This window comes from Bombina bombina, chromosome 4 (assembly GCF_027579735.1).
Source record: "Bombina bombina isolate aBomBom1 chromosome 4, aBomBom1.pri, whole genome shotgun sequence".
Lineage (NCBI taxonomy): Eukaryota > Metazoa > Chordata > Amphibia > Anura > Bombinatoridae > Bombina > Bombina bombina.
In genome coordinates, this window is record NC_069502.1 from 1,015,629,377 (window position 1) to 1,015,656,870 (window position 27,494).

A 27,494-nucleotide genomic window follows, 5' to 3' on the forward strand; every position below is an offset into this window, starting at 1 on the left:
GTCGGCCAGGATGGATGTTCCGCGTCGGAGGTCTTCAGGATCCTGCCGCTCCGCTCCGGATGGATGACCATAGAAGATCCCGCTTGGATGAAGACTTCAATCGGATGGAAGACCTCTTCTGCCCCGCTTGGATGAAGACTTCAGCCGGATCATGGACCTCTTCAGCCCCCCGCTTGGGCTTGGATCAGGACATCGGAGGAGCTCTTCTGGACAGATCGGTGAACCCGGTGAGGTGAAGACAAGGTAGGAAGATCTTCAGGGGCTTAGTGTTAGGTTTATTTAAGGGGGGTTTGGGTTAGATTAGGGGTATGTGGGTGGTGGGTTGTAATGTTGGGGGGCTTGGGTATTGTATGTTTTTTTTTACAGGCAAAAGAGCTGAACTTCTTGGGGCATGCCCCGCAAAGGGCCCTGTTCAGGGCTGGTAAGGTAAAAGAGCTTTGAACTTTAGTAATTTAGAATAGGGAAGGGCATTTTTTTATTTTGGGGGGCTTTGTTATTTTATTAGGGGGCTTAGAGTAGGTGTAATTAGTTTAAAATTGTTGTAATATTTTTCTTATGTTTGTAAAAAAAAATTATTTTTTGTAACTTAGTTCTTTTTTATTTTTTGTACTTTAGCTAGTTTATTTAATTGTATTTATTTGTAGGAATTGTATTTAATTAATTTATTGATAGTGTAGTGTTAGGTTAATTGTAGGTAATTGTAGGTAGTTTATTTAATTAATTTATTGATAGTGTAGTGTTAGGTTTAATTTTAACTTAGGTTAGGATTTATTTTACAGGTAATTTTGTAATTATTTTAACTATTTTAGCTATTAAATAGTTCTTAACTATTTAAAAGCTATTGTACCTGGTTAAAATAAATACAAAGTTACCTGTAAAATAAATATTAATCCTAAAATAGCTATAATATAATTATAATTTATATTGTAGCTATATTAGGATTTATTTTACAGGTAAGTATTTAGCTTTAAATAGGAATAATTTATTTAATAAGAGTTAATTAATTTCGTTAGATTTAAATTATATTTAACTTAGGGGGGTGTTAGTGTTAGGGTTAGACTTAGCTTTAGGGGTTAATCCATTTATTAGAATAGCGGTGATCTCCAGTCGGCAGATTAGGGGTTAATGTTTGAAGTTAGGTGTCGGCGATGTTAGGGAGGGCAGATTAGGGGTTAATACTATTTATTATAGGGTTAGTGAGGCGGATTAGAGGTTAATAACTTTATAATAATAGCGGTGCGGTCCGCTCGGCAGATTAGGGGTTAATAAGTGTAGGCAGGTGGAGGCGACGTTGTGGGGGGCAGATTAGGGGTTAATAAATATAATATAGGGGTCGGCGGTGTTAGGGGCAGCAGATTAGGGGTACATAAGTATAACGTAGGTGGCGGCGCTTTGCGGTCGGCAGATTAGGGGTTAATTATTGTAGGTAGCTAGCTGCGACGTTGTGGGGGGCAGGTTAGGGGTTAATAAATATAATATAGGGGTCGGCGGTGTTAGGGGCAGCAGATTAGGGGTACATAAGTATAACGTAGGTGGCGGTTGGCAGATTAGGGGTTAAAAAAATTTAATCGAGTGTCGGCGATGTGGGGGGACCTCGGTTTAGGGGTACATAGGTAGTTTATGGGTGTTAGTGTACTTTAGAGTACAGTAGTTAAGAGCTTTATGAACCGGCGTTAGCCCAGAAAGCTCTTAACTACTGACTTTTTTCCTGCGGCTGGAGTTTTGTCGTTAGAGTTCTAACGCTCACTTCAGACACGACTCTAAATACCGGAGTTAGAAAAATCCCATTAAAAAGATAGGATACGCAATTTACGTAAGGGGATCTGCGGTATTGAAAAGTCGCGGCTGAAAAGTGAGCGTTAGACCCTATTTTGAGTGACTCCAAATACCGGAGGTAGCCTAAAACCAGCGTTAGGAGCCTCTAACGCTGGTTTTCACGGCTAACGCCAAACTCCAAATCTAGGCCTATGTGTTCCAAAATTAAACCAAGTTTTAACATGGAAATGAGTGAAAATTCAATGACTTCACAAAAATGCTATGATTTTGAATGGATTTTTTTTTTTTAACTTTCTTTCAATTTCTTAGCCACTCTGAGGAGGTTAACCTTAAAAGGAAAATACAGCAGTGTATTTAACAATTATATTAAAAATCTTAAAAGTAAACATAATCACCCTACAATTGTTATAATGTTAATATAATATATAAGAATCAGTATATTGACTAACAACATACTGTAGAAATATATATTACCAGGTTAAAATAAACATTTTTATATTAATACTGTGAGCTTTTCCTTATATATATATTTTTTTACGGTCTACAGACAGACAGTGGATTCTTCTGTGAAGAAAATTCCAGCGATGATGATGCAATTTTTAAAAATGAGTTTCGAGGAGCAGTGGTTAAGCAAGGATGTCTACTAAAACAGGTCAGTCCAACAAATGCTCTATTATTATTATTATTTATTTGTAAGGCAGCGGTACATGGGTAGGGGTACTTATTGACACAGATCCTTGGTTTTTCTAGGGACAAAATATTATAATTAAAGAGGCGTATTCAAAACTAAATCCAAAATAAAATGTTTCATTAAGGGGGGAAAAAAAAGTGTTATACATTAATTATTTTGCCTATAAAATACATCTCATCTCATACATACTGTCCCCTAAATTGGATGACATCAAATTAGACTCATCATCCTCTAACTTCTGTCAGCCTTATGCTTACATCAGACCTCAGATTAGACCAATCACCTGCAAGTCCTGATAGCTTCTACTTGAGCTAAAATCAACCCTCATTCCCAACAATCATTGACAGTGGCCGCTTGAGACAAGACTATTGACCCTTCCTGTCAACCTTTTGGTGATCAGTTAAAGGGACATAAAACCAAACATTTTTATTTCATAATTTAGATTGAGCATGTAATATTAAACCAAATTTCCAATTTATTACTATTATCTAAATTGATTTGTTAACTAGATGGAGGCTTTTTGTGTGTGCCGCTTTGTGTGTATTACAAGTTGAAAGTAAGTTTTCACAAGAGCCCTAACCCAACGCACTAAAAAACCCGAACTTTGAATATGCCGACCGTGTTAACGCATTTACCCATAGACTTCAATGGAGTGTGAAAAGTGGGGGGAAAATAACACGCTTACGTGCAAACCAGATCGCTTTTAAACAAGTGATATATATATATATATATATATATATATACACACACACATATACTTATATACACACACACGTTTAGACATGTATATGTATGGATCTCTATGTAAAAGCTGACGCGCACAAAACAGTAAGAGAATAGTGTAGAGGATTCTGTCCTAGGGCCATAGATATTAGCAAATATAATATATATACAGATTTAAAAAGTGCCCATAACATAGCTATAGAGTGTCTAAAATGTATATCTAAAAAGGTATAATAGACACGCGTCCAACCGCAAATAAGCAGCATTCAGCCAAACCAGTACTGAAACACAACAGCAGAGGTTTAAGGAATAGGAATATATTGTAGATCCATAAAGTCCCTGAGACCAATTATGCAAGGTTTATGAAAAATGTACCATGAGGTGAAAAAAACAAAACAAACCATACCCATATACATCCCTCTGACGAGCACTGTACTCTGAGGGGAAATCGGGCCTCAACATTGACTGAAAACACTTGTTTCTGAAGAATTTTTTTAGGACTCTTGGGGTTCGGGAAACTTTGCCTCCTCCTAGTGGTAGAGAAGAGTAATTCCCAGGAGTAATGGATCGTGGACTCACACCACATGTATGAAAGAAATAGTTGCTAATGTATTACATCCCTGCAAAACTGCTGCTATATAGTGCTCTAGATACATGCACGCTCCTGAGCTTACATCCATGCTTTTCATCAAAAGATACCAAGAGAATAAAGAAAATGTTATAATAGAAGTAAATTAGAAAATTGTTTAAAAGTGCATGCTCTATCTGAATCATAAAAGAAAAATTGTGGGTTTCATGTACCTTTAAAAAGCTCTGGTTAAAAATGTTTTAACCATCCACTTGTAATAACAGATTGTACTTTATTCTTAGCACAAAACCAAATGTAAGATAACAAACCCTGCCCCATTGATTGCACTTCACTTGCAATGTAGCCCATAGTAAACAAACATTTACTGGCTCAAACGTTTACTCCACACTAAAACCAACAACCATACACTGAGCTTCTAACTGGACTCTTCTTGTCCCCTTTCTAGGGACATATATGCCATCGTCACCTACATCCTCAGCAAGGTGACACATTTTATTGGCAGAGTATGCATCTGTTTAAAGGGACTATGTAGTTGAAGCGCTACCCAGGTGCTGAAACCAAAATGGGCAGCCTTACCTTCCTGCTTTTTCAAATAAAGATACCAAAAGAACAAAGACAAATTGATAATAAGAGTAAATTAGAAAGTTGCTTAAAATTGCATGTTCTATCTGAATCATGAAAGAAAAAATTGGGTTTCATATCCTTTAAAGTAAAAAGCTATTACTGTTTCAGTGTACAGGAGGTGTCCAGTGAACCAATACAATACACATTCTGTATGCTCTGCTAATCACATGAACTTTAAAAGCTGCAAATAAAACAGAGAGAGCTTTTGTGAGAAGCAATTGTTTGATAATAAAAAAATGCGATCTGGATTGCACTTTTGGTTAGAATTAGTAGGTGTCAAACAATTCAGTTTATCAAAGCACAAACAAGTTCTCATACAACATGAAAGCTTTATTTGTTTTAACTCATATCATGAGAGGTTCCAACTCACTGCCATTAGCAAAAAAACTAAAATCAATTTGTGTTGTAAAGTTTTAACATTAATATACTTTATTATCACATTTATGTAAAACATGCTTGGCAACAAAAGCATTAGTTTTCAATTTCTGAAACTTGCAATATAAACCCTAGGAGCTCTTACTTGTATTAACTCCATAATCCCTAAGAATATTCAGGAAATTCTGGGAGCTAGCTGAACACATTGGGTGAGCAAACGACAAGAGGCATGTACATGCAGCCACCAATCAGCAGCTAGCTCCTAATAGTTCTTTGCTGCTCTTGAGTCAGCCTATGTATGCTTTTCAACAAACAAACAAATTAGATAATAGAAGTACATTGGTAAGTTGTTTAGCATTGCATGCTCTGTCTGAATGATGAAGTTTGACTTTAATGTTTGTTTTGCATAACCCAATGCATTGCAAAGGGTTCCTAACTCTTGAATCATGGGAAATTATTCCTAGCTTAATATCGATTTGCTCTTTTCTTTACTAGCTTAACTATGTGTTTATCGGGATGATTTTGTGTTTATAAATACAAATGATATTTCCATGTTCTTTTATATTCATTCATATAAACTGAGTCAAACATTGCTTATAAGGGAACTAAAAAGAGCATCTGTCTAAAGCTTTGTAAAATAATACAACTAAACAAACAAAAAATAGTACTGTGATAAAATAGGTGTAAAATGTGGAGGAGAGGGGGAACGAGGCAAGTAACCCATAAATTAGAAATGTGATAAATAAATACCACTTCCTTTTCATATGACATTTAAAAAGCTATTTCCGTGTTATATTTTATCAGCCTCTAAGAAACAACTGTTTATTTAGAACACCCAAAACCACAACTGAATCAGCCATAGGCGGACATTTGTTTTAAATGTTAACTAAATGTTCACATTAATTTGCAACTTGTTATAGATTGGGGTCATTTACTTCAGTAATTATAGTCTTAAAGGGACAGTTTACCCCTCATTTTTCTCCCCCCCTAGCTCCTTTAATCTTATTTCAGCATTTAAAATAGCTGATAAAGGCTGTGGTATCCCTACCTACAGTATATTAAAAGTTCTATACTTAGGTATAGGCTATTGATAAGCTGTTTAAACATAGCCAGCAGAAGAATATACACTCACAGTGGGGTGTATGATAAGTAATAAAATGTAAAATTGTTATCTCTAAGTATTGGTCTTTGGTATACAGACAGATATAAAATGCATACAACAGTTAGTTATATATGCACAACTCAAGGCTCTTCTAATTTTAGGAATAGTTTTATGTACTAAGAATAATCCTTTTAAATGTTCAAGTTCTCTGCAACATTTTAATTGTCTTCCCTATATGTTATTACATAGTGGTTTATTTTGCTCTAGGACTGAGTCAGTAGTCTTTACCTTAAAGGGACAGTATACACCAATTTTCAATTAACTGCATGTAATAGACACTACTATAAAGAATAATATGCAGATACTGATATAAAAATCCAGTGTAAAACCTTTTAAAAACTTACTTAGAAGTTCCCAATTTAACACTGTTAATGAGATATGCCTGGGACACCAACTGAAAGGGGCTGTTAGCAGAACCCCCCCCCCCCCAACTGCATATAAAAGACCCATTATACAAACAGAAGCAGTCTGAAGTCAGTATACATCTATAACTTTGGGGCTTTGTTAGGCATCTTAAAATAAGCACAATATTATTTAAAAATAAGCAAAACTATACATTTTTTCCAACAACACACCCAGATGGGCTACATAAGTAGATCATCTACAAAACATTTATGCAAAAAAAAATCTAGTGTATAATGTCCCTTTAATATTATGGGCTCCAATTATCAAGCTGTGGTAGCAGCTTCGGAGTCCCAGACAGTTAAAGGCACAGTCAAGTAAAAAAAAACTTTCATGATTTAAATAGGGTATGTAATTTTAAACAACATTTTGACAGTTTTTCACCACTAGAGGGTGTTAGTTCATGTGTTTAATATAGATAACATTAAGCTCAGGCATGTGAAGCTCCTAGGAGTCAGCACTGATTGGCTAAAATTGCAAGTCTGTCAAAAGAACTGAAATAAGGGGGCAGTTTGCAGAGGCATAGATACAAGGTAATAACAGAGGTAAAAGTATATTATTATAACTGTGTTGGTTATGCAAAACTGGGGAATGGGTAATAAAGAGATTAGCTACCTTTTTAAACAACTAAAATTCTGGTGTTTACTGTCCCTTTAAGTTGCAGCAGTCTTTATGTTAATGGATCATGACAGTAAACCTTGTACACCCGCCAGTTAATAAATGGAGCCCTATACCTTCTTATTGTAACTAACTGTATACTGTATAAACTGCATATTTGTATAGTAAATATAAATATATATATATATATATATATATATATATATCAGAAATTAAACGGTTTGTTGCAAAAAACGTTTACATTTAAACTGTCTTTTATATATGAAAAAATATATATATTTTTATATATAAAAAGAAAAGGGTTTTGAGAAATCCTGCATAAAAGTGAGAGGATACAGCACTCTTTAAAAAATTGTATTATATTGATACAAAAGGATGCATTGTGTGTGAAACATATACACACAACCGCATATAAAAACCTGTGTTCATAAAAGCTGGCCAGCAGACATAAACCAATACGATAATATCACATAGCCTAAGCACAGAAGTACTAAAGCAATATACACTATACAATGAAAAACAAGTGTATGCAGATATCAGAGTTTTCCAACTTATTACATATGTATCACCAAAGCAAGTTCGTATGAAAAGTTACTGTAGCGATTACATTGGTAAGTCTTAGTGATAAGTAAGAAAAGAGAGAACGTAGCTGATAATGATTAAGTGTAGCTAGTTAGGCTGAGGGATCATCAGGACAAACCGCTGCAATTTCTACAGCCTTCAGAGCATATGGAGACTAAGTTACACTTTTTCCGTCTCATGCATCCCAGCACTTCTGCTCCTGATTCCATCGGTCAGCCTGTGTCTGGGTCTTTGCCTTGTACACATCACAATGAGGAACCTGTGTCTGTGTACGTTCAGTCTAACGCCACTCACCCGTGTCGGGCTGCAATTTTCCAAAGGACAGCGATTCAGTATGTATGGAGAGGACCCCGGCTTAGTATGCCTGTATCCTGTACTCTTTAGCCACCTCTAATTTCTCCAGATAGACGTGTTCACTCCTGCGTCACCTTCTCCTACTGGGGTTGATATTAAAGGGCCAGTTGAACTGTAATGCAGCTACAGATATCTGTGATGGCACACATCATAAAGCATTTAGCATGAAAATGTCTCTCTATTTTATCAGCACATTTGAAGTGAACATGGCTGGTGTATGCTTGCCAAAGCACGTTTCTCCCCCATGTGCTCCTACAAACAGGGGCTTCGTCAGCCCCTGTTTTATATATATATATATATATATATATATATAAGTCCCAAGTAGATTTGCACTCTCGCTTTCAAACATCAACTTCCAGGGTGTCAGGAAGAAAAAGTAGGTCCATCAAATAACAATAGCCACACTCACTGGATAGTCTGAAGAAGGGGCTTCTTTTAGCCCAGTAATGCTTTTCACAGAGTAGAACTTTCCTGTAGTATATTAGTCTGATCCTGCCTATTACGGTCAGTCCCGTGCCGAAATACCAGGCAATTCATCTCTGAACAAGGAACACAGCAACCCCAGACGATCGTTTCGGCCTTCATTGGGCCTCGCCAGTGAGGTGTAGCTATATATATATATATATATATATATATATATATATATATATATATATATATATATATAAAAGCAAACATTACTTTGTCGTGCAGGGACACGCTCTTTGAAAAGACTGATATCTTTAGCTAACAAAATGAATAGTGGCATGTTATGGTGAATTAATTTTAGAGCTTAATGGCGCTTTAAATTAAACATTTTCATATTTATCTTCACAGGGCCATAGAAGGAAAAACTGGAAAGTGAGGAAATTTGTTCTAAGAGATGATCCTGCATACCTACACTACTATGATCCAGCCTCAGTAAGTGCATCTAACACATGTGGGACAATATTTACAGATCAAACTATATCTTTTGGATTTTTTCTTTATATTCTGTGTACTATAAAGATGAATGAACTGCAATCTGCTGTCTTGTACGAAAATTACTCTGGGATAAAATGGTTACTTAATATTGCAAAAGTTTTTATTAAGGTAGAATATTTTAAGTTTTCACTAAAAAGGATATTATACTATAAATGTTTTTACCTTTAATGTGTTCCCAATGTCTATTTTACCTGCTGAAGTGTATTGCATTGTTTACAAATAGCTCCTTTATCTTTATTTTGTTACAATAAATAGTTGTGTTGCCTATTGAACCTGCCACCTATACTGAAGCTATGAATACTCCAGAATTCTATTTAGAAAAGATAGCAGAAATCAACCACTAAATTGGAGAGAGTCCAATCCATTTGAATGGGTATTCCTGCAGCTGCTTGGAATAAAAAAAAAAAAACTGTTATCAGCTACTTGTTCCTTTAAGAATGAAAAACAGGACATTACTGGATTAAAATTCTGAGTAAAGGAAGTTCTGTTTAAAAAATGTCCCCATTCCCCAATGGTGCTTGCAAGAAATAACTTTAGCTCCATACCTAGTTTTTGTTCATTATTATTAATCATGAAAAGAAGGTTCAAAAGTTTAACAAAAAAAAGTTGATTTGGAACAGTATAGAGTTTATGTTGAGGATGTCCATTCAGAAGCATTTTGTTTTTTTTTCATTTATTTTGCCTTTTAATTTCCATAGTTTTTAAAGGATATTTCTGAGACTTCTAAAATATGATACATAAAAAATATAATGTTGATTTTTTAATCAGCAAAATAATCAAATTAAAAATCTTAACAATACTATTAAGCAAAACCAAATGAGCATGACCAGAAATGAACTAATTAGTGGTTAATTGTGATTCATTTAACATGAGAAAACTTTGTATTTTAAAGGGACAGTATACACCAATTTTCATATAACTGCATGTAATAGACACTAAAATAAAGAATAATATGCACAGATACTGATATAAAAATCCAGTATAAAACCTTTTAAAAACATACATAGAAGCTCCCAGTTTAGCACTGTCGATGAGGTTAAGCTGGGATACCCAATGAAATGGCTGAGAAAGCAAACCCCCCCCCCTGATACAAAAAGACCCATGATACAAACATAAGCAGGAGTCTGTAGACATCAGTATACATCTACATTTTTGGGGCTTGGTTAGGAGTCTGAAAATCAGCACAAATAAGCAAAACTATACATTTTTTACAAAACACAGCCAGATGGGCTATATAAATGGATCATCTACAAAACATTTATTCAAAGAAAAATCTAGTGTACAATGTCCCTTTAATCAATTAGCAGCAACACTGTTATAACTAGTTAACCCACCCAATTTACAAATACAGTATAATAAAGAAAATCTGGTAAAAAAAAAGTACATGAAACAGACATTTTAGACTGTTTAATTAATAAATTTATTTTGGGAGTGGGTTTCTGCAGAACTACAGTAAAGCAAAATATAGAGTCAATATGAAAGTAAAGCATTGCACCTAATTTAAATATTAATGATCATTAAGGTTGCCAGCTGTAATCTGTAAAAATACTGGACACCAACAAGTCATTTGGTTATGGTAGTAGATGGGGTTATGTTTTAAAATGTTTTTAAACATTCATGATTAAGATAGAGCATGTAAGTTTAAACAACTTTTCAATATACTTCTATTATCTAATTTAATTGTTTCTCTCTTGATATCCTTTGTTGAAACCCATGCCTAGGTAGGTTTTCAGACACAGCAATGCATTTTGGGAGATAGCTGCTGATTGGTGGCTTCACTTATATACCTCTTGTCATTGGCTCACTACATGTGTAGGGCATTTGATTTAATAAAATACATTAAAAACAAATGTGCCACATGGCATAGTACCTTCAAGATTAAAAGAAAGTGAAAATTGCAAACTCACAAATTATTGCAGCGCCAAAATCACACTGGTAGAGGCAGGCTGGGCTCTTTCAGTGGCCCTTGCTCACTGATCTCCTGACTCAGGAAATTCCCAGGAAAATCAATCCCGATCAGCTGCAATCTCCTTTAGACACCTGATCAATTGCTGTGTATAGATTAAAAATAATAGCTTTATTAAAATCTCTCCTGCACGGACATAGTTAAAGCACACATAAAATGTGAAGCTTTTCTTAGCCCTAAGGTCGTTGCATCAAGCATGAAATAGATTAAAGGGACATAAAACCCAACATTTTTCTTTCATGATTCAGGCAGAACAAACAATTTTAAACAACTTTCCAATATACTCCTTGTATCTATTTTGCTTCATTCTCTTTGTATCCTTTGTTGAAAAGCATAGTAGGCTCAGGAGTCGGGAGCTAGCTGCTGATTCATGGCTGCATATATATATATATATATATATATATATATATATATATATATATATATATATATAAATATATATATGCCTTTTTAATTGTCTTACCGGTGAGCTCAGTTACCAGTAATGCTCTGCTGCTCCTTCAACAAAGGATACCAAGAGATTGGAGCAAAGTTGGTAATTTAAGTAAATTGGAAAATTGTTTACATATGTATGCTCTATCTGAATCATGAAAGATAAATTGTTGAGTTTCTTGTCCCTTTAAATACCAAAGTTATGTATAAGCATTTGATAATTCATGGAAACTCAATTTAAACTTACTGTGTATCTGTATCGTCTCATCAAACAGCATGACATTTTTAACTACTTTCCTATTACTTCTTTTATTAAATTTGCTTTGTTCTTTTGGTATCCTTTATTGAAGACTAAACCTAGGTAGGCTGATGGAAGCTTAGGAGGGTGCACGATTCTTGAGACATCTGACAGCAGTGTTTGTAACTATGTATAACATTGCTATAAACAATGTTGCAAACACATCTGCCAGATGGCTTAAAGGGACACTGTTATAATTAGTTGTGGTAGGTGGCGCAAACCAAGTTGCTATTCCCAGGGAATAGCAACTTGGTTTGCGCCACCTACCACAACTAATTATAACTCTTTAAACTTTGGGATAAAGTTTACTTCAGGTGTGCTAGATTCCCCACCAGCTAGACAGTCTAACCCTACCAAACATTAATACACGTGCTTCCTCCTGAGCTCACCTAGTATAACTCTTTAACAAAGGATACCAAGAGAATTAGGCAAAATTGATAATAATAAAAAAATGTTAAGTTGTTTAAAATTTGATGTTGTATCCAATGAATTTAGTTTTTTTTACTTTACTGTCCCTTTAATATTTATTCCTAAAAGACACAAGTGACTGAATATTCTTTTAGATAGACTCACTCATTCCTAATTAATGCCGTTTGGATTTCAAGTTTTTAACTGCCATCCGTTAGAAACAAGTCACGCACCTGAGCCATTCCTGTGTGGGACAAGGCGGTTGATGAACAGATATATATGCTTACTGAACATGAATTGTGCAAGGGTGCCCAACTTCTTTGTAAGGGTTAAACACATAGTAAAAAAGGGAAATCATTTAAATATAAAATGAAACAAATGTTTTTTAATTTTTATGCTTGTTTGCCGCTTTAAATACTATATCATCGCCAAAAGATATAAAAAATTTTTTCCATGTTGACAGTGGGAGGATCCTTTAGGCGCAGTCCATTTGCGAGGCTGCGTAGTGACAGCAGTGGAAGACGTATTGGAGGGTAAGTGCTACAAATTTGATTTAAATTTCTTAAAACACAAATCTAAAATATTTGGTGGCATCACGGTTTTCAGACAACTCATATTACTGTGGGCTTCACTTTGAAAATCATAAGCAACATTGTGCTACTGTGAATACAGAACATCTGATTAAAACTCCACTTACTTTAAAGGGACGAGAAATTCAGAATTACATTTTCATGATTCAGCATGAAGTTTTAAGACTTCTCAAATGTATTTCATTCTCTTGGTGTCCTTTGTAGAAAATATACCTACTTAGGCTCAGGATAAGCAATACTTTACTGGGAGCTAGCTGGTTATTAGTGGTTACATATGTCTTGTCTTTGGCTCACCAGATTTGTCCAGCTAGGTTCCAGTAGTGCATCAAGAGATCAAATGTGCTTCAATCTCTTTGTATCCTTTGTTGAAAGAACAGCAATGCACTAGTAGGAGCTAGCTGAACACACCAAGTGAACCAATGACAAGGGGTATGTGTATGCAACCACCAATCAGCTCGCAGCAGTGCATTGCTGCTTCTTAGTCTACTTTGTTTTTTTTTGTACTATAGTTTAGTTTATTTAATTGTATTTTAGTTTAGATAATTGTAGGTAATTTATTTAATTAATTTATTGATAGTGTAGTGTTAGGTGTATTTGTTAGGTGTATTTGTAACTTAGGTTAGGATTTATTTTACAGGTCATTTTGTAATTATTTTAAATAGGTAGCTATTAAATACTTATTAACTATTTAATAGCTATTGTACCTAGTTAAAATAAATACAAAGTTGCCTGTAAAATAAATATAAATCCTAAAATAGCTACAATGTAATAATTAATTATATTGTAGCTATTTTAGGGTTTATTTTATAGGTAAGTATTTAGTTTTAAATAGGAATAATTTATTTAATTATAGTAATTTTATTTAGATTTATTTAAATTATATTATACTTAGGGGGGGTGTTAGGGTTAGGGTTAGACTTAGGTTTAATAACTTTATTATAGTAGCGACAACGTTGGGGGCGGCAGATTAGGGGTTAATAATTGTAGGTAGGTGGCGGCAATGTTAGGGAGGGCAGATTAGGGGTTAATAAAATGTATTATAGTGTTTGCGAGGCGGTAGTGCGGCGGTTTAGGGGTTAATACATTTATTATAGTGGCGGCGATGTCCGGTCGGCAGATTAGGGGTTAATAAGTGTAGGTAGGTGGCGGCGACGTTGGGGGGGCAGATTAGGGGTTAATAAATATAATGTAGGTGTCGGCGATGTTAGGGACAGCAGATTAGGGGTTCATAGGGATAATGTAGGTGGCTGCGGTGTCCGGAGCGGCAGATTAGGGGTTAATAATAAAATGCAGGTGTCAGCAATAGTGGGGGCGGCAGATTAGGGGTTAAAAAGTGTAAGGTTAGGGGTGTTTAGACTCGGGGTTCATGTTAGGGTGTTAGGTGTAGACTTAGAAAGTGTTTCGCCATAGGAAACAATGGGGCTGCGTTAGGAGCTGAACGCTGCTTTTTTGCAGGTGTTAGGTTTTTTTTGAGCCAGCTCAGCCCCATTGTTTCGAGCATGTTTTTCCAGCTTACCGCTACCGTAAGCAACGCTGGTATTGAGGGTTGAAGTGGAGCTAAATTTGGCTCAACACTCACTTTTCTGAGGCTAACGCAGCCATTCAGAAAACTCGTAATACCAGCGTTGGCTTAAGGGAGCGCTGGAAAAAAAAGGAGCGTTAGAGCCGCAGGTTTTTACCGACAAAACTCTAAATCTAGGCGTATATTTGTAGGGGGGAATGAAATTCCCATTCAGTCCACACAAAGTTCTGGATGAGCAACTGTGACTCTGCTTCTGGCATCTCGAGGGGTCCCGTCAGGCAGCATGACCCCTCAGACACCCATTAAATAAAGAGCCTGCTATGACATAAAACCTCTGCCGATGTACCCTGTTGCCCAGTATTTAGGCACTTTTATTAAAAACAGACATTACAAGTAAAGTAATTAAAAATACAATATTTATTGGTGTTCTACATACAGTAGATTGCTGCACCTATTTCTGACACCCCCATTTTTTAACCTATAGTAACATAGATTTTGATGGCAGTTCAGAATCATATGTTTAAAATGTCTGCCCTATGTTTCCTAAAAGTATAAACGTATCTAGTTTGTAGCCTTATGCTTATCCCAGGCATTCTAAAATTCCCCCACAGTGTTTGTCATTACCACCTCTTGAATAAGTTTATTCCATGAATCAATCACCCTTTCTGTAAATTAGTGCTTCCTCAAATTACTGAATATATTACTGAATATACTACCCTTGAGCTTGAGATCATGACCCCTTGTTCTTGAATCTTTCTTTTATTGAAAATACTCACAGCCTCAACTTTACTAAGCCCCTTAATATACCCAAAAGGTTTTATCATATCACCTCTTTCACTTCTCTCATCTAAGCTACACATATTTAGGTCAATGAGTCTCTCCTGGTAAGTTTTATTTTTTAGTCCATGTACCATTTCAGTAGCCCTCCTTTACTCAGATTCCAGTTTGTTTATATCCTTCTGAAGATATTGTCCCCAGAACTGCACACAATACTAAGACTAGTGATCTGTAATGTGGCATAAGAATGTTAATATTTCTGCTGAAAATAACTCTACCAATACAACCAAGCATTCTACTGACCTTACTCGCTGCAATACTACATTGTTTACTAAATTTTAAATCATCTGATATCATAATACCCAAGTCCCATTCCTCATTGGTAACAGTTAGTAAAGTGTCATTGAGTCTGTAATTAATGTTTGGATTTTTCTTCACTTTGCAGTGTAAAACTTTCTATCCCAGTCATTTGTCCAGTCCTCCATTTTTTTAATATCACTTCTCATTTGGTCCACAAACGCCAATTCTCCCCCTCCTCCCAGAACATCTACTATATTACAAATGCCAACAGACATACTTTCCCCTGTAACCCTTTGCTGATATCTCTGCTAAATATGTTAAACAAAACAGGCCCCAGAACTGACCCCTGAGGAACACCACTAGTAACTGCCACCTCTGCTGAATGTACTCTATTTACTAAGACATTCTGTTTTCTATCCTTAAGCCAGCATTATACCCATTTCACAATTGTTAAGTCTAGACCAAGGAGATACAGTTTCAGTGGGATGGTGTCAAATGATTTGCTGAAATCTAGATATTCTACATCAATTGCTCCAACCTGGTCTATATTTTTGTTACATAATCAAAAAAGTAGATTAGTCTGACAAGATCTCCCTGAAGTAAAGCCATGCTGATTATGGTCCTCTAAATTTTTTGTCTTTATGTAAGTCATAATTCTTTCTTTTAAGAGACTTTCCATTAATTTTCCTACTACTGAAGTTAAACTGACTGACCTGTAGTTACCAGATTCTTACCTACTGCCCTTTTTATGAAGAGGTACTACATTCGCTATTCTCCAGTCATCTGAAACAGCTCCTGTTAATGGTGACTGATTAAACAGATTAGGTAATTGGGCAGGTAGCACCTTTAAAACCCTTGGAGGAATGTTATCAGGACCCACTGACTTTTTACATTTATTGTTGATAATGCTAATAAAACCTCACCCTCTGTAAAAAGATTAATACTAAGCCCATTTGCATTTTTATAGCATCACTTAATGTAGACATTCTATCTTCACAGTCTTTTGTGAAGACAGAACATAAGTAATCATTGAGATAGTCTGCAATTTGCCTATCTCCTTCTAATATTCTACCATTAACTGATTTCAATTTTACTATTCCAGCATTAGTTTTTCTCCTTTCGCTGATATATCTAAAGAAGCTTCTGTCCCCATTTTTTACTGACCATGCTATTCTTTCTTTTGCATAAGCTTTAGCCTTCCTAATTAACTGCTTAGTCTTTTTTTTCTTGGAGTCTCCATATTTGAATATTATCATCTGAATAAGTGTGTTTGCAACTTCTCCACCTTTCTTTCCTACGCTGTCCTTTTTAAATAACTTGTATCCAGGTATGACTATGTCCCAGTCATGAGAATCATTGTACCATAATTCTGTTATAGCTACTAAATCCAAGTTGTCCCTAGTCATTATTAAAGTGAGTTAAGGCAATTTATTTCCTAATCTGCGAGCATCTGTGCTCATGGCACGAAGAACTTTTCTACTAGAATTTCTAGAACTGTAACTTAGACTAGCAGTTATGGCATGCTGTGGGGGACAGTGGATATAATGCTACCCCCTTTACTAGTTTAAATTACTTCTAATAAAGCATTTAAACTCCTCTCTCAGATACTTTGTTCCTTTAGAAATCAAATGCAAGCCATCTCTCTTAAATAACCTAGTATCTTGCCAAACAGAGCTCTAATGGCCAATAAAACCAAATCCTCTTTCCCTGCACCAAATATTGAACCAATAATTACATTTTATTATAATCCACTCCATCTTTCCTACTTCCTTGCCATACACAGGTAAAATAGCAGACAATTACAGAGTTGATGCTACATGCTCTAAATGATTGCCTAGGTCACAAAACAGAAGGAACATAATTACTAGCCAGATCATTTGTTCCTAAATGAAGAATCACATCTAACTTATTTCCCATTCTTGCTGCCTAAACAATTCTCAAAATATGATTCTTATCCCTGTGAGCAATAGCTCCTGGAAGGCATCTAACTTCCCTTGATTCTCCTTTACTTTCCCCTAAATAAACATTAATCAAAATTGAGTCACCCACTAACAGTCTTTTCCTCATAAACATATCTGCAGTTCTTACCTGTATTATCTTACTTGGAGATTAAAGGGACAGTCTACACAAAAATTGTTATTGTTTAAAAAGATAGATAACACCTTTACTACCCACCCAGCTTTGCACAACCAACATGGTTATATTTATATACTTTATAACCTTTAAACCTCTACATTTCTGCCTGTTTCTAAGCCACCACTACAAACGGCCTCTTACCACATGCTTTTTTATTAGCTTTTCACAACAGGGGAGTGCTAGTTCATGTGAGCAATATAGATAACATTGTGCTTACACCCGTGGGTTGTGGGTGACACTGCACTTATTGGCTTAAATGCAAGTCAATAGATAATAAATGAAAAGCCATGTGATAAGGGGGCCGTCAGAAGAGTATTAGATACAAGGTAATCACAGAGGTAAAAAGTGTTTTAATATAACCATGTTTTCTGTGCAAAACTTGGGAATGGGTAATAAAGGTATTATCTATCTTTTTAAACAATAACATTTTTTGAGTTGACTGTCCCTTTAAGCTACCAATAGATTTGACTTACATGTTACAGCTTCAGAAGGCACATGACAAGCCTTTCTCATCATGCAGGGGGATCGCCAACCAAATGCTGTTTTCGGCGATCCCCTGCACTGCAGGCCAGGGATCGTTGGTGGCCTAGTGAGCGGCACTCCCAGGCTTCATGGGAGTGCCAACTGACGTCACCACATACACACCTAAGGCAGGATTCACTGGTAGCTGCTAGGGAGCTCGATGGGGGGGGGGGGGGTGATGTTTATCTAACCCCTCACTCTCAGCTCCCATAGCAACTACAGTGCTCCAAGACCCCTCATTTGAAAGAGAAAAGCCTGCTGCAAACCAGATAATGTATAAATAAAGTAAACCAAACACACTGTGATCTGGTTTGCAATAGTACTTTATATGCACCATGAAAAAATATGTTTATGTCTAAAGACCTGTTATAAAATGTATTTTCCAGTAGATAAGTCCCTCTCTTAAAAAAAATATATATTAATTTTGTTTATATAGTCAGGTGATCACTGTGGTAACAGTGAGCACCTTGCAGGAAACAAAAGTGTTTTTGTTTCTGTATTGTACGAGGCCTCTCTAATTTATATTATAACCCCCAAAAGCCCATATGGGCCCTTGTTTCATATGTGGCTACCCTTGATGACAATTTAGTAAGGTGATCACAGTTTTAAATTATAAATATAATAATGGCATATTGTAAATCTGCTGGGTCTGCTGAAAAAGACTAAAATATATATTAATAGTAATCAGTGCCAAATGAGGATGCACACAAGCTCACTAAGTGATAATGATCACCTAACAAGATCGTACAAAATGTAAATGCCAAAATAATATAGGAGCGCCACACAAGGAGGCTTAAAGGGACAGTCAACACCAGAATTTTTGTTGTTTAAAAAGATAGATAATCCCTTCATTACCCATTCCCCAGTTTTGCAAAACCAACACTGTTATATTAATACACTTTTTACTTCTGTGACTAACTTGTATCTAAGCATCTTCTGACCGCCCCTAATCACATGACTTTTAGTTATTATCTATTGACTTGCATTTTAGCCAATTAGTGCAGTGTCAGCCACGGGCGTGATCACAATGCTATCTATATGGCCTACATGAGCTTGCTCTCCCCTGCTGTGAAAAGTAAATAAAATAGAGACGGCCTTCAAGGGCTTAGAAATTATCATATGTGCCTTCCTAGGTTTGCTTTCAACTAGAATACCAAGAGAACAAAGCAAAATTGTTGATAAAAGTAAATTGGAAAGTTGTTTAAAATTACATGCCCTATTTGAAAAATGAAAGGTTTTTTTGGACTTGACTGTCCCTTTAAGTGTGCAAGTGCCTTATTACCTATTTCATTCAATTACATGTACCTTATAATTCTACATACAGTATTTGTCCCATGTTTATATTCTCACTTCATTACCATATACCTTGATACAATGAATTCTGACTGCTTTCCTTTGTGAAGGGCTCTAACCCACTCCCCCCCCCCTGGAATTTATTAGTGTTTGCAGTGACCAGAGCTGCATAAGCAAGCACACAGATAGAAAGCTGTATGCTGTGGGATTTATCTGCTGTCTAAATGCTGCCTGTCAAGATGATATGCAGCGTTCAGCACACAGAGCTAACCCACACAGCATAAAGCTTAGATTCCACTGTTTAACAGTGCTGCAGATTTTATCTACTAACTAACCAACCACGCTGTGCTCAGAAACTTCCTAAACACTAATATGCTTTATATACTGTGTTGACTCTGAGCGCATGGTATGTAAAGCATATCTTTGTTTGTTTAGAAAGTTCCTGAGTGCAGCGTGGTGGGTTAGTTACTAGATAAAATCATTCCTTCCTGTGTAACTTTAGCTGTCTCTAAGGGAGAATGAGATAAAAAGCACCCCGCAGACGCAGCCTGAGTCAAAGCTGCTTGGGTTACTTACCTTTCACTCTGTTGCCATCCCTCTGTGAGTCGCGACTCACAAACCACCTCCTGATCCCAGCTGTAAATAAAGCTGTGAAAGCTCTCTGCCAGACTGACACCATTATTCCTCTAGGACTGTGCCTGTGCGCCTTTTCAAAAGCCTTGTGTGCTCACGCCGGCCAGGCTCCTTTTCCCGCATGTCGTCATCATTTATACTCACATGGCTCTCATTCGCACAGTCAGAACTGTGCGATTAACAAGGTATGGGGCTGGGTTGGGAGAGGGCAAAGAGCTTGAAGCCTATACTTCTATCTTTCACTCGTGTGGTGTGATAGATAGAAGTAAAAACAGCATTTTTTTTGTTTTACAAAATTAGACTGGAACCCTTTTTAGCTGAATAAATATAATTTTTCCAATAGGGAGCTATTGGAAAAATTATATTTATTCGGCCAAAAAGGGTTTTTTCCCCCCTCTCTCAGGGGTTTACGTGCGCCTGTGCTCCTATAGAGAAGTCTCCACTGACACTAAGTGATAACGATCACCTAACAAGATCATACAAAGTGTAAATGCCAAAAGAATATAGGAGCGCCACACAAGGAGACTTTAATGTGCAAGTGTAAAAGATAAAAAATGGATTAACAGAGTTTAATACATAAAGAACACAGATAAAACACAAAATATAGTGTTTATCCAGAGCACTGTGTAGCAGATAAATCTGAACTAGCTAAGGAGCAAATAACAATGTATTATAAAGCAGATAGTGCAAGCAAAAGGGTGGTGGTGTAGGAGCTACCTAGATATGTCTTGGCTAAAATCCCTAAAAAAAAATCACAAAATCTCTAAAAAGTGATCAACAAACAAGCAATAAAGATAGAGTGCTTTGTCCCACCCCCTAATACAAGAGCAGACCAAAAAAGGTTGATTAAATTCTACATAGAGAACCTTAATAGATATTTAAATATCCAAAAAATGTATATAAAAAAGAAACAGAAACAAAATATTATGACAAATTAATACCGAAAAAAATATATAGAAAAATGTATATAGAAAACCCAAGATTGATACAATAAGCTATTTAATAAGAAGTTCTAAAAAACAATAAGATATAGAATACTGAATAAAAATGATGCCGGCATCTAAAAATATATAATGGGGACTGTTAAAAAGGATACAATGGTTACGGTCTAAAAATGATTCATAAAACAAACTGACATTAATGACACTTAATAAAACAAGTGAATAACAGATATATAACACAAACGAAAGAGTTAACAGATGAGTCTATCCAGCTCACTGTAAAAATACAGATTCTATCACAGTTCCGTGACAAACCTCAAAGGACTAAGATGATGTTGGCAAAATATACAGAGATTTTGTCTATCTATATAGATGTGTGTTGATGTCTTCAGCTGTGCACAGTCTCCAATGGAATGGGATATAAAAGAGAAAAACTCACTGTTCGGGGATTAAACAACTTCTGCAGTAAATTCCGTTGAAATAATGATGTCAATCAATAATAGTTCTCTGTTTAATCCGATACTATGTATCTTCCGTAGTGCAAACTCTGGGATGATGTTGATAATGTTGATACAATTTTTACAATATATTTGCAGCCTAACACAGCTGGGAATCACAGACTTGTAGCAGATTTACAGGCGATTCTGGCAGGAAACAGGTATTATTTATGTAGTTTGTTCGTTAGCCACACAAAACAAAAAATGAACCTTAGCAGTCTATTTACACAATAAGGTATGGAATACACGCAAAAAACAGGAATTATTCATATGTCTACACTCTTAAAATTAGAGATAGAGATGAACTTGTATAGCGAGTATAAATCCCTCCAAAGAAAATACAGGGGTAGAAAGCACCCTTCTTTGGAGGGATTTATACTCGCTATACTCGCTATACAGGTTCATCTCTATCTCTAATTTTAAGAGTGTAGACATATGAATAATTCCTGCTTTTTGCATGTATTCCCTACCTTATTGTGTAAATAGACTGCTCAGGTTCATTGCTTATTTTGTGTGGCTAACGAACAAATTACATGAATAATCCCTGTTTGGTCTTCACCACCAGATTTCCTGCCAGAATCAGCTGTAAATCTGCTACAAGTCTGTGATTCCCAGCTGTGTTAGGCTGCAAATATATTGTAAAAATTGTATCAACATTATCAACATCATCCCAGATTTTGCACTACGGAAGATACATAGTATCGGTTTAAGCAGAGAACTATTATTGATTGGAGGCCAGCGGTTCACGCTACTCTGTCACATGATCTGACGTCATTATTTCAACGGAATTTACTACAGAAATTGTTTAATCCACGAACAGTGAGTTTATCTCTTTTATATCCCATTCCATCGGAGACTGTGCACAGCTAAAGACATCGACACGCATCTATATACATAGACAAAGTCTCACTGTATTTTGCCAACATCACCTTAGTCCTTTGAGGTTTGTCACGGAACTGTGATAGAATCTGTATTTTTACAGTGAGCTGGATAGACCCATCTGTTAACTCTTTTTGTTTGTGTTATATATCTGTTATTCACTTGTCTTATTAAGTGTCATTAATATCAGTTTGTGTTTTATGAATCATTTTTAGACCGTAATCATTATATCCTTTTTAACGGTCCCCAATATATATTTTTAGATGACGGTATAATTTTTATTCAGTATTCTATATCTTATTGTTTTTTTAGAACTGCTTATTAAATAGCTTATTGTATCAATCTTGGGTTTTCTATATACATTTTTTATATACTTTTTTTGGTGTTAATTTGTTATAATAATATTTTTTCTGTTTCTTTTTTTATATATACATTTATTGGATATTTACATATCTATTAAGGTTCTCGATGTAGAATTTAATAAACCTTTTTGTGGTCAGCTCTTGTATTAGAGCGCTTTGTCCCACCCCCTATCTATATTGCTTATAAAGCAGATAACAATATGGTTTGGCAATATGTTAAATAACAATATAGTATGGTGAAAAATAATGTACACTATATGAGCTGGAATAGGATAAAATATCTTATAAATGACATGTCATAATAGCCCAAAAAGAGGACGCTAGGGTCCCAAAAAGGCCGAAGAAAAAATGTCAGAGAAAAAAATGTGTGTAAAAAAAAGTTCAATATAAATTTAAAAGTCTGATGTGAGTCCAAATAATAGAAGTAGAGATCAAGGTGTGGGTGAATCTAATGGTGAGGATGAGGAGTGAAGTGCTTCAGATATATGAATATCAAAGATAACCTGCAGGTACCTGAAAAGAAAAAATGAACAGGTGCACAAAAACTGAATTCCTAAAAAAACTAAATAAGAAATGTGCTCACCATAAGTGTAGAAACTCGGGCTGGTATGTCAAAGGGTCAACGCGTTTCGGCCTTTAGTAAGGCCTTTTTCAAGACAATATAAGTGTTGAAATATTTAAAGGCTGCTAGAGCCTATCAATAACGGGGTTGTGGCGAAGACATTTTGCACCAAAAATTAGCTACAGTGACGTTTCAGCTAATCTCAGGAATACTACTTCCGGTAAAGACCTAATTGATGTAATGACGAAAATGTGCCAAGATGTGTATTTACTTTTGGTTTGCGGCTGATGTTGTGTATATTACTACCGGAATTATCCCAGAAATCGTGATATCACGTGACTTACTACTGGCAAGTTGCACGATATCTATGGCATTTCCATCTTGCTTAATGGCACATATAGGCTATTGAGGGCCAATCAATGCTGTATATTATTAGTAAAGTGGGCTGTGTAGATAATATATGCAATTAAATGACATAAGTCAGAAAAGTGTGCAGTGTAGATAATAATATATGCAATTAAATGACATAGTTACTAGGTCTATGTATATTGATAATAAATTGAGAACAAAGCTTATTCCAAACATTTAAATGGGACATGGACTGAAACCATAAGCAGTATTACATTTTAAAACATAAAGAAAAACATATGTTAATGAACAATGTATTAAAAACAATTATTAGTACAACATAATTTAGAAGTCAAGAACTAAAGTTGTATCTAATAACAACCTGAGCAAAAAAATAAAACCAAGGCTAAAAACTAAAAAATAGCCCGAGTTTCTTTAGGTAGAAATATCACATAGAGTTAAAGGCTAAAATGAGGCAAATCTAAGAAGGGGGCTAAAAATGCACCCCCTAGGGAGATGGTTAAGAATGCAGCAAACGAGGGAGGTTAATAGATATCAATAAAGCATCTCTTGTAAACATATTCCAACTTTACTAACTTTCCTTAGTTACTAGCAATTAGTATGAAAATACATATCGATAGTTAAGTGTTATAGGTGGGGTGGATATATATAAATTATCCAGTATTTTAAAGAGATGTATAGAGATCTTCAAAAAAGGAGAACTTGAGTAAAGGTATTGGTAATCAGATTCGAATATCCATCTACATTCTGTAAGAAGTAGCCTTTTTTCAAAGTCGGCCCCTCTCCAATCTTTATGTACCTTACACAGTCCCATATATTTTAAAGCATTAGTGTCCCCATTATGTTTCTCTTTAAAGTGTTTATATAAGGGAACATCATCTTTATTCCCCTCTATTTGTAGGGGATGTTTCCTTATACGGTCCCTGAATGGTCTGCATGTTTGACCCACATATTGTAGTCCACAATCACATTCTAATAGGTAGGTATTATTTTTAAGGCCATGTTTACAAGCTTTGCACCTATGACATAGAAAAAAACATTTTAGCAAATCTCCCTGTACACCTCTTACTTCACCTATCTGTGTCTTTTTCATGACACTTGGGGCCAAAACGGTTTTAAAGTTTTTGGTATTTCTATAGATAAAGTGGGGTGTATCACTTAGGGTTTCACATATGATATTATCTTTCTTTAGAATACTCCAGTGTCTTCTAATTATTCTTTCTATTTTATATTTATTATGACTGTACTCTGTAATGAAAGGAACATCCAAGATGTCTTTGTTTGTATTCACAGGTTTAGTTTTGTAGCTAAGAAGGGTATTTCTATCCATTTTGTCTACTTCTTCCATGGTCTTATTTATAGCAGCCATATCATATCCTCTATCTTAGAAACATTCCAAGAGGATTTGTGACTGTTTTAACGAATCGTTTTGGTCAGAACAGTTTTTTCTGACTCATTAACTGTCCCTTGGGAATGTTTTTGATCCAATTAATACGGTGGCAACTGGTTTGATGAAGATAGTTACTACAATCAACTTTTTAAAAATAAGCTGATGTATTAATCTTCCCATATATAGAATTAATATTTAGATCAAGGAAATTGATCTGATCATGAGAATAATGATATGAGAATTTTAAATTTACCATATTGTTATTCATAATATTAAGGGTGTGTTCTAGATCTTCCACACTTCCCTTCCATATCATCAAAATGTCATCAATGTACCTTCGATAGAGGACCAAGTCCGCACTTGCCGGTGAGTCCCACAAAATGGACTCCCATTTGCCCATGTAGAGATTGGCATAGCTTGGTGCGAACTTGGTCCCCATCTTACAATTTAGTAGGTGATCACAGTTTTCTCACATGCCATGAATTATAAATATAATAATGGCATATTGTAAATCTGCTGGGTCTGCTGAAAAAAACCAATATATGATTTGTATGAGTCACTCACTGAAATTTGACTACAATAGGGGTTTAAATGTAAGTAGCAAAACAAGCTGCAAATTGGCTCAGCACTGGGGTGAAAAAAAATCTTAGCAGTGAAATGGTTACGGATGTTTCCAGGGCTTGAGTAAAGTGGGAATGCAGAACTAAAGAAGCACTGCCACTGCTACAGTTCTGAGGACAGACTTCCGGTAATAGTTACTACAACAGGAATAATGAGACAACATCATGGAATAAATATCTATCTATATTTGCACAGTGTATGCTGAACCTATAGGGGTATGCTCTTAAACAAAGAACTTGTATTTTTTTTTTTTTTTAAATAATTTTTATTGAGGTTTTGCACAACATACATAGAACATTGATCGCCTTTGAACAACAAAGAAAATACAAATAGAATTGAGCAAAATATTTCAAAAATTATAGAATAAACAGTAGGTAGGCCAATGAAACCTCAATTTTGCAATACAATAGCGGGATAGGCTGACTAGTTAGGGGCCGAATTTTCAGGCCAAATTGTCTAGAAATGTAAGATATAACTGATAGTCAGATGGGCAGCTTTTATGAGCTTAAAAAAAAAAGTAAATGAGTATATAGTAAGGGGGGGGGGGATTTCGGAATAGTCAATAACAATCAGCGGGTAAACACTGCTTAACATATAAGTTATTGATCTAGAGCATATAGATTAATAATAAAAAGAACTTGTATTTTTTAATGATATGCTCTATCTAAATCATAAAAAAAAAATATTTTCATGTTACTTTAAAGGGACACTAAAGTCAGAATAAAACTTCCATGATTCAGATAGAGATCGCAGTTTTAAGAGGTTTTCCAATTTACTTCCATTATGAAAATGTGCACAGTATTTTTATATGCACACTTTCTGATGCACCAGCTACTATTGCACATGTCCACAGTGTATATGCATATGACTCTGTGATTAGCTGATTACTGTCACTTGACAGGGGGGCAGAAAATTGAAATACAAACATTTAAAATTTGTAAAAAAAAAAAAGATTTACTGCTCTTGTTGATTATGCAATTGTACTGTATTTATTGGTCCTTTTAAGTAAGTTTGTTTTGATATTGAAAATAATATAACATGCATTGATTACATGGTTTATTAATAATGGATAATAAACTTTTCCTACTAAAAACTTTTTTTTTCTCTTTTTATATCTTAGCAAAGAAGCATGAAATTGAAGGGAATCTGTTTGAAGTCATTACAGCATCTGAAGTGCACTACTACTTCCAAGCAGCTTCATCAGCCGAGCGCACAGAGTGGATAAAAGCTATCCAATCTGTAGCAAAAACAGGGAAATAATGATATTTTCTAAAATAAAGTATCTGATTCAAACCGTTTTTATTCTTTCTTTATTGGTTATTAAGATTGCAAATATGAAAAGACAATCAGACTATTGTACTTCTATCTTAATGTTTAAAATGCAAAATGTAATACAATTTTTAACCAGGCGTCTCCATGTGCAAGCGATTTATGTAGACCTGAATACAAACATAAAGTATGTAATTAAAAAACAAACATTGCTACTGGGTGTTTTTTTTTGTTTTTGTTTTTTAAAACCAACTTGTTTAAAGGGACACTAAACCCAAAACATTTCTTTCATGATTCAAGTAGAGAATACAATTTTAAACAACATTCCAATGTACTTCTATTATCTAGTTTGCTTCATTATTTAGCTATCCTTTGTTGAAGAAATAGCAATGCACATGGGTGAGCCAATCATATGATGCATCTATGTACAGCAACCAATCAGTAGCTACTGAGCATATCTAGATATGCTTTCCAGCACAGTATATCAAGAGAATAAAGCAAATTAGATAATAGAAGTAAATTAGAAAGTTGGTTAAAATTGCATGCTCTTTCAAAATCTTAAAAGAAAAATTTGGGTTTCATGTCCCTTTAATGCATTTTTGTTTCATTCCATAGGGAATCATTAAAGGGATAGTCTAGTCAAAATGAAACTTTCATGATTCAGAAACAGCATGCAATTTTAAAGGGACAGTCTACACTCAAATTTTTTATTGTTTAAAAAGAGAAATAATGGGGTAGATTTATCATAGTGCGAGCGGACATGATACGATGTAGCATATCATGTCCCCTGCACATCGATAAATATGAACTGCTTGTGCAATGCCGCCCCCTGAAGATTCGCGGGCAATTGGCCGCTAGCAGGGGGTGT

General features: G+C 35.3%; 1 protein-coding gene across 1 annotated transcript in view; it reads left to right on the top strand.

Moving 5' to 3' along the window:
- The window catches only part of PLEK (pleckstrin), a 98,860-nt gene extending 72,027 nt beyond the window's left edge, over positions 1 to 26,833 (top strand). Inside the window, exons 6-9 of the mRNA XM_053709324.1 lie at positions 2,324 to 2,428; positions 8,713 to 8,796; positions 12,427 to 12,496; positions 26,478 to 26,833. Of these exons, the coding sequence (XP_053565299.1) occupies positions 2,324 to 2,428; positions 8,713 to 8,796; positions 12,427 to 12,496; positions 26,478 to 26,617 (399 nt within the window). The 3' untranslated portion in view covers positions 26,618 to 26,833. The remainder of the gene's footprint in view (positions 1 to 2,323; positions 2,429 to 8,712; positions 8,797 to 12,426; positions 12,497 to 26,477) is intronic.
- The last annotated feature ends 661 nt before the right edge of the window (positions 26,834 to 27,494 follow it).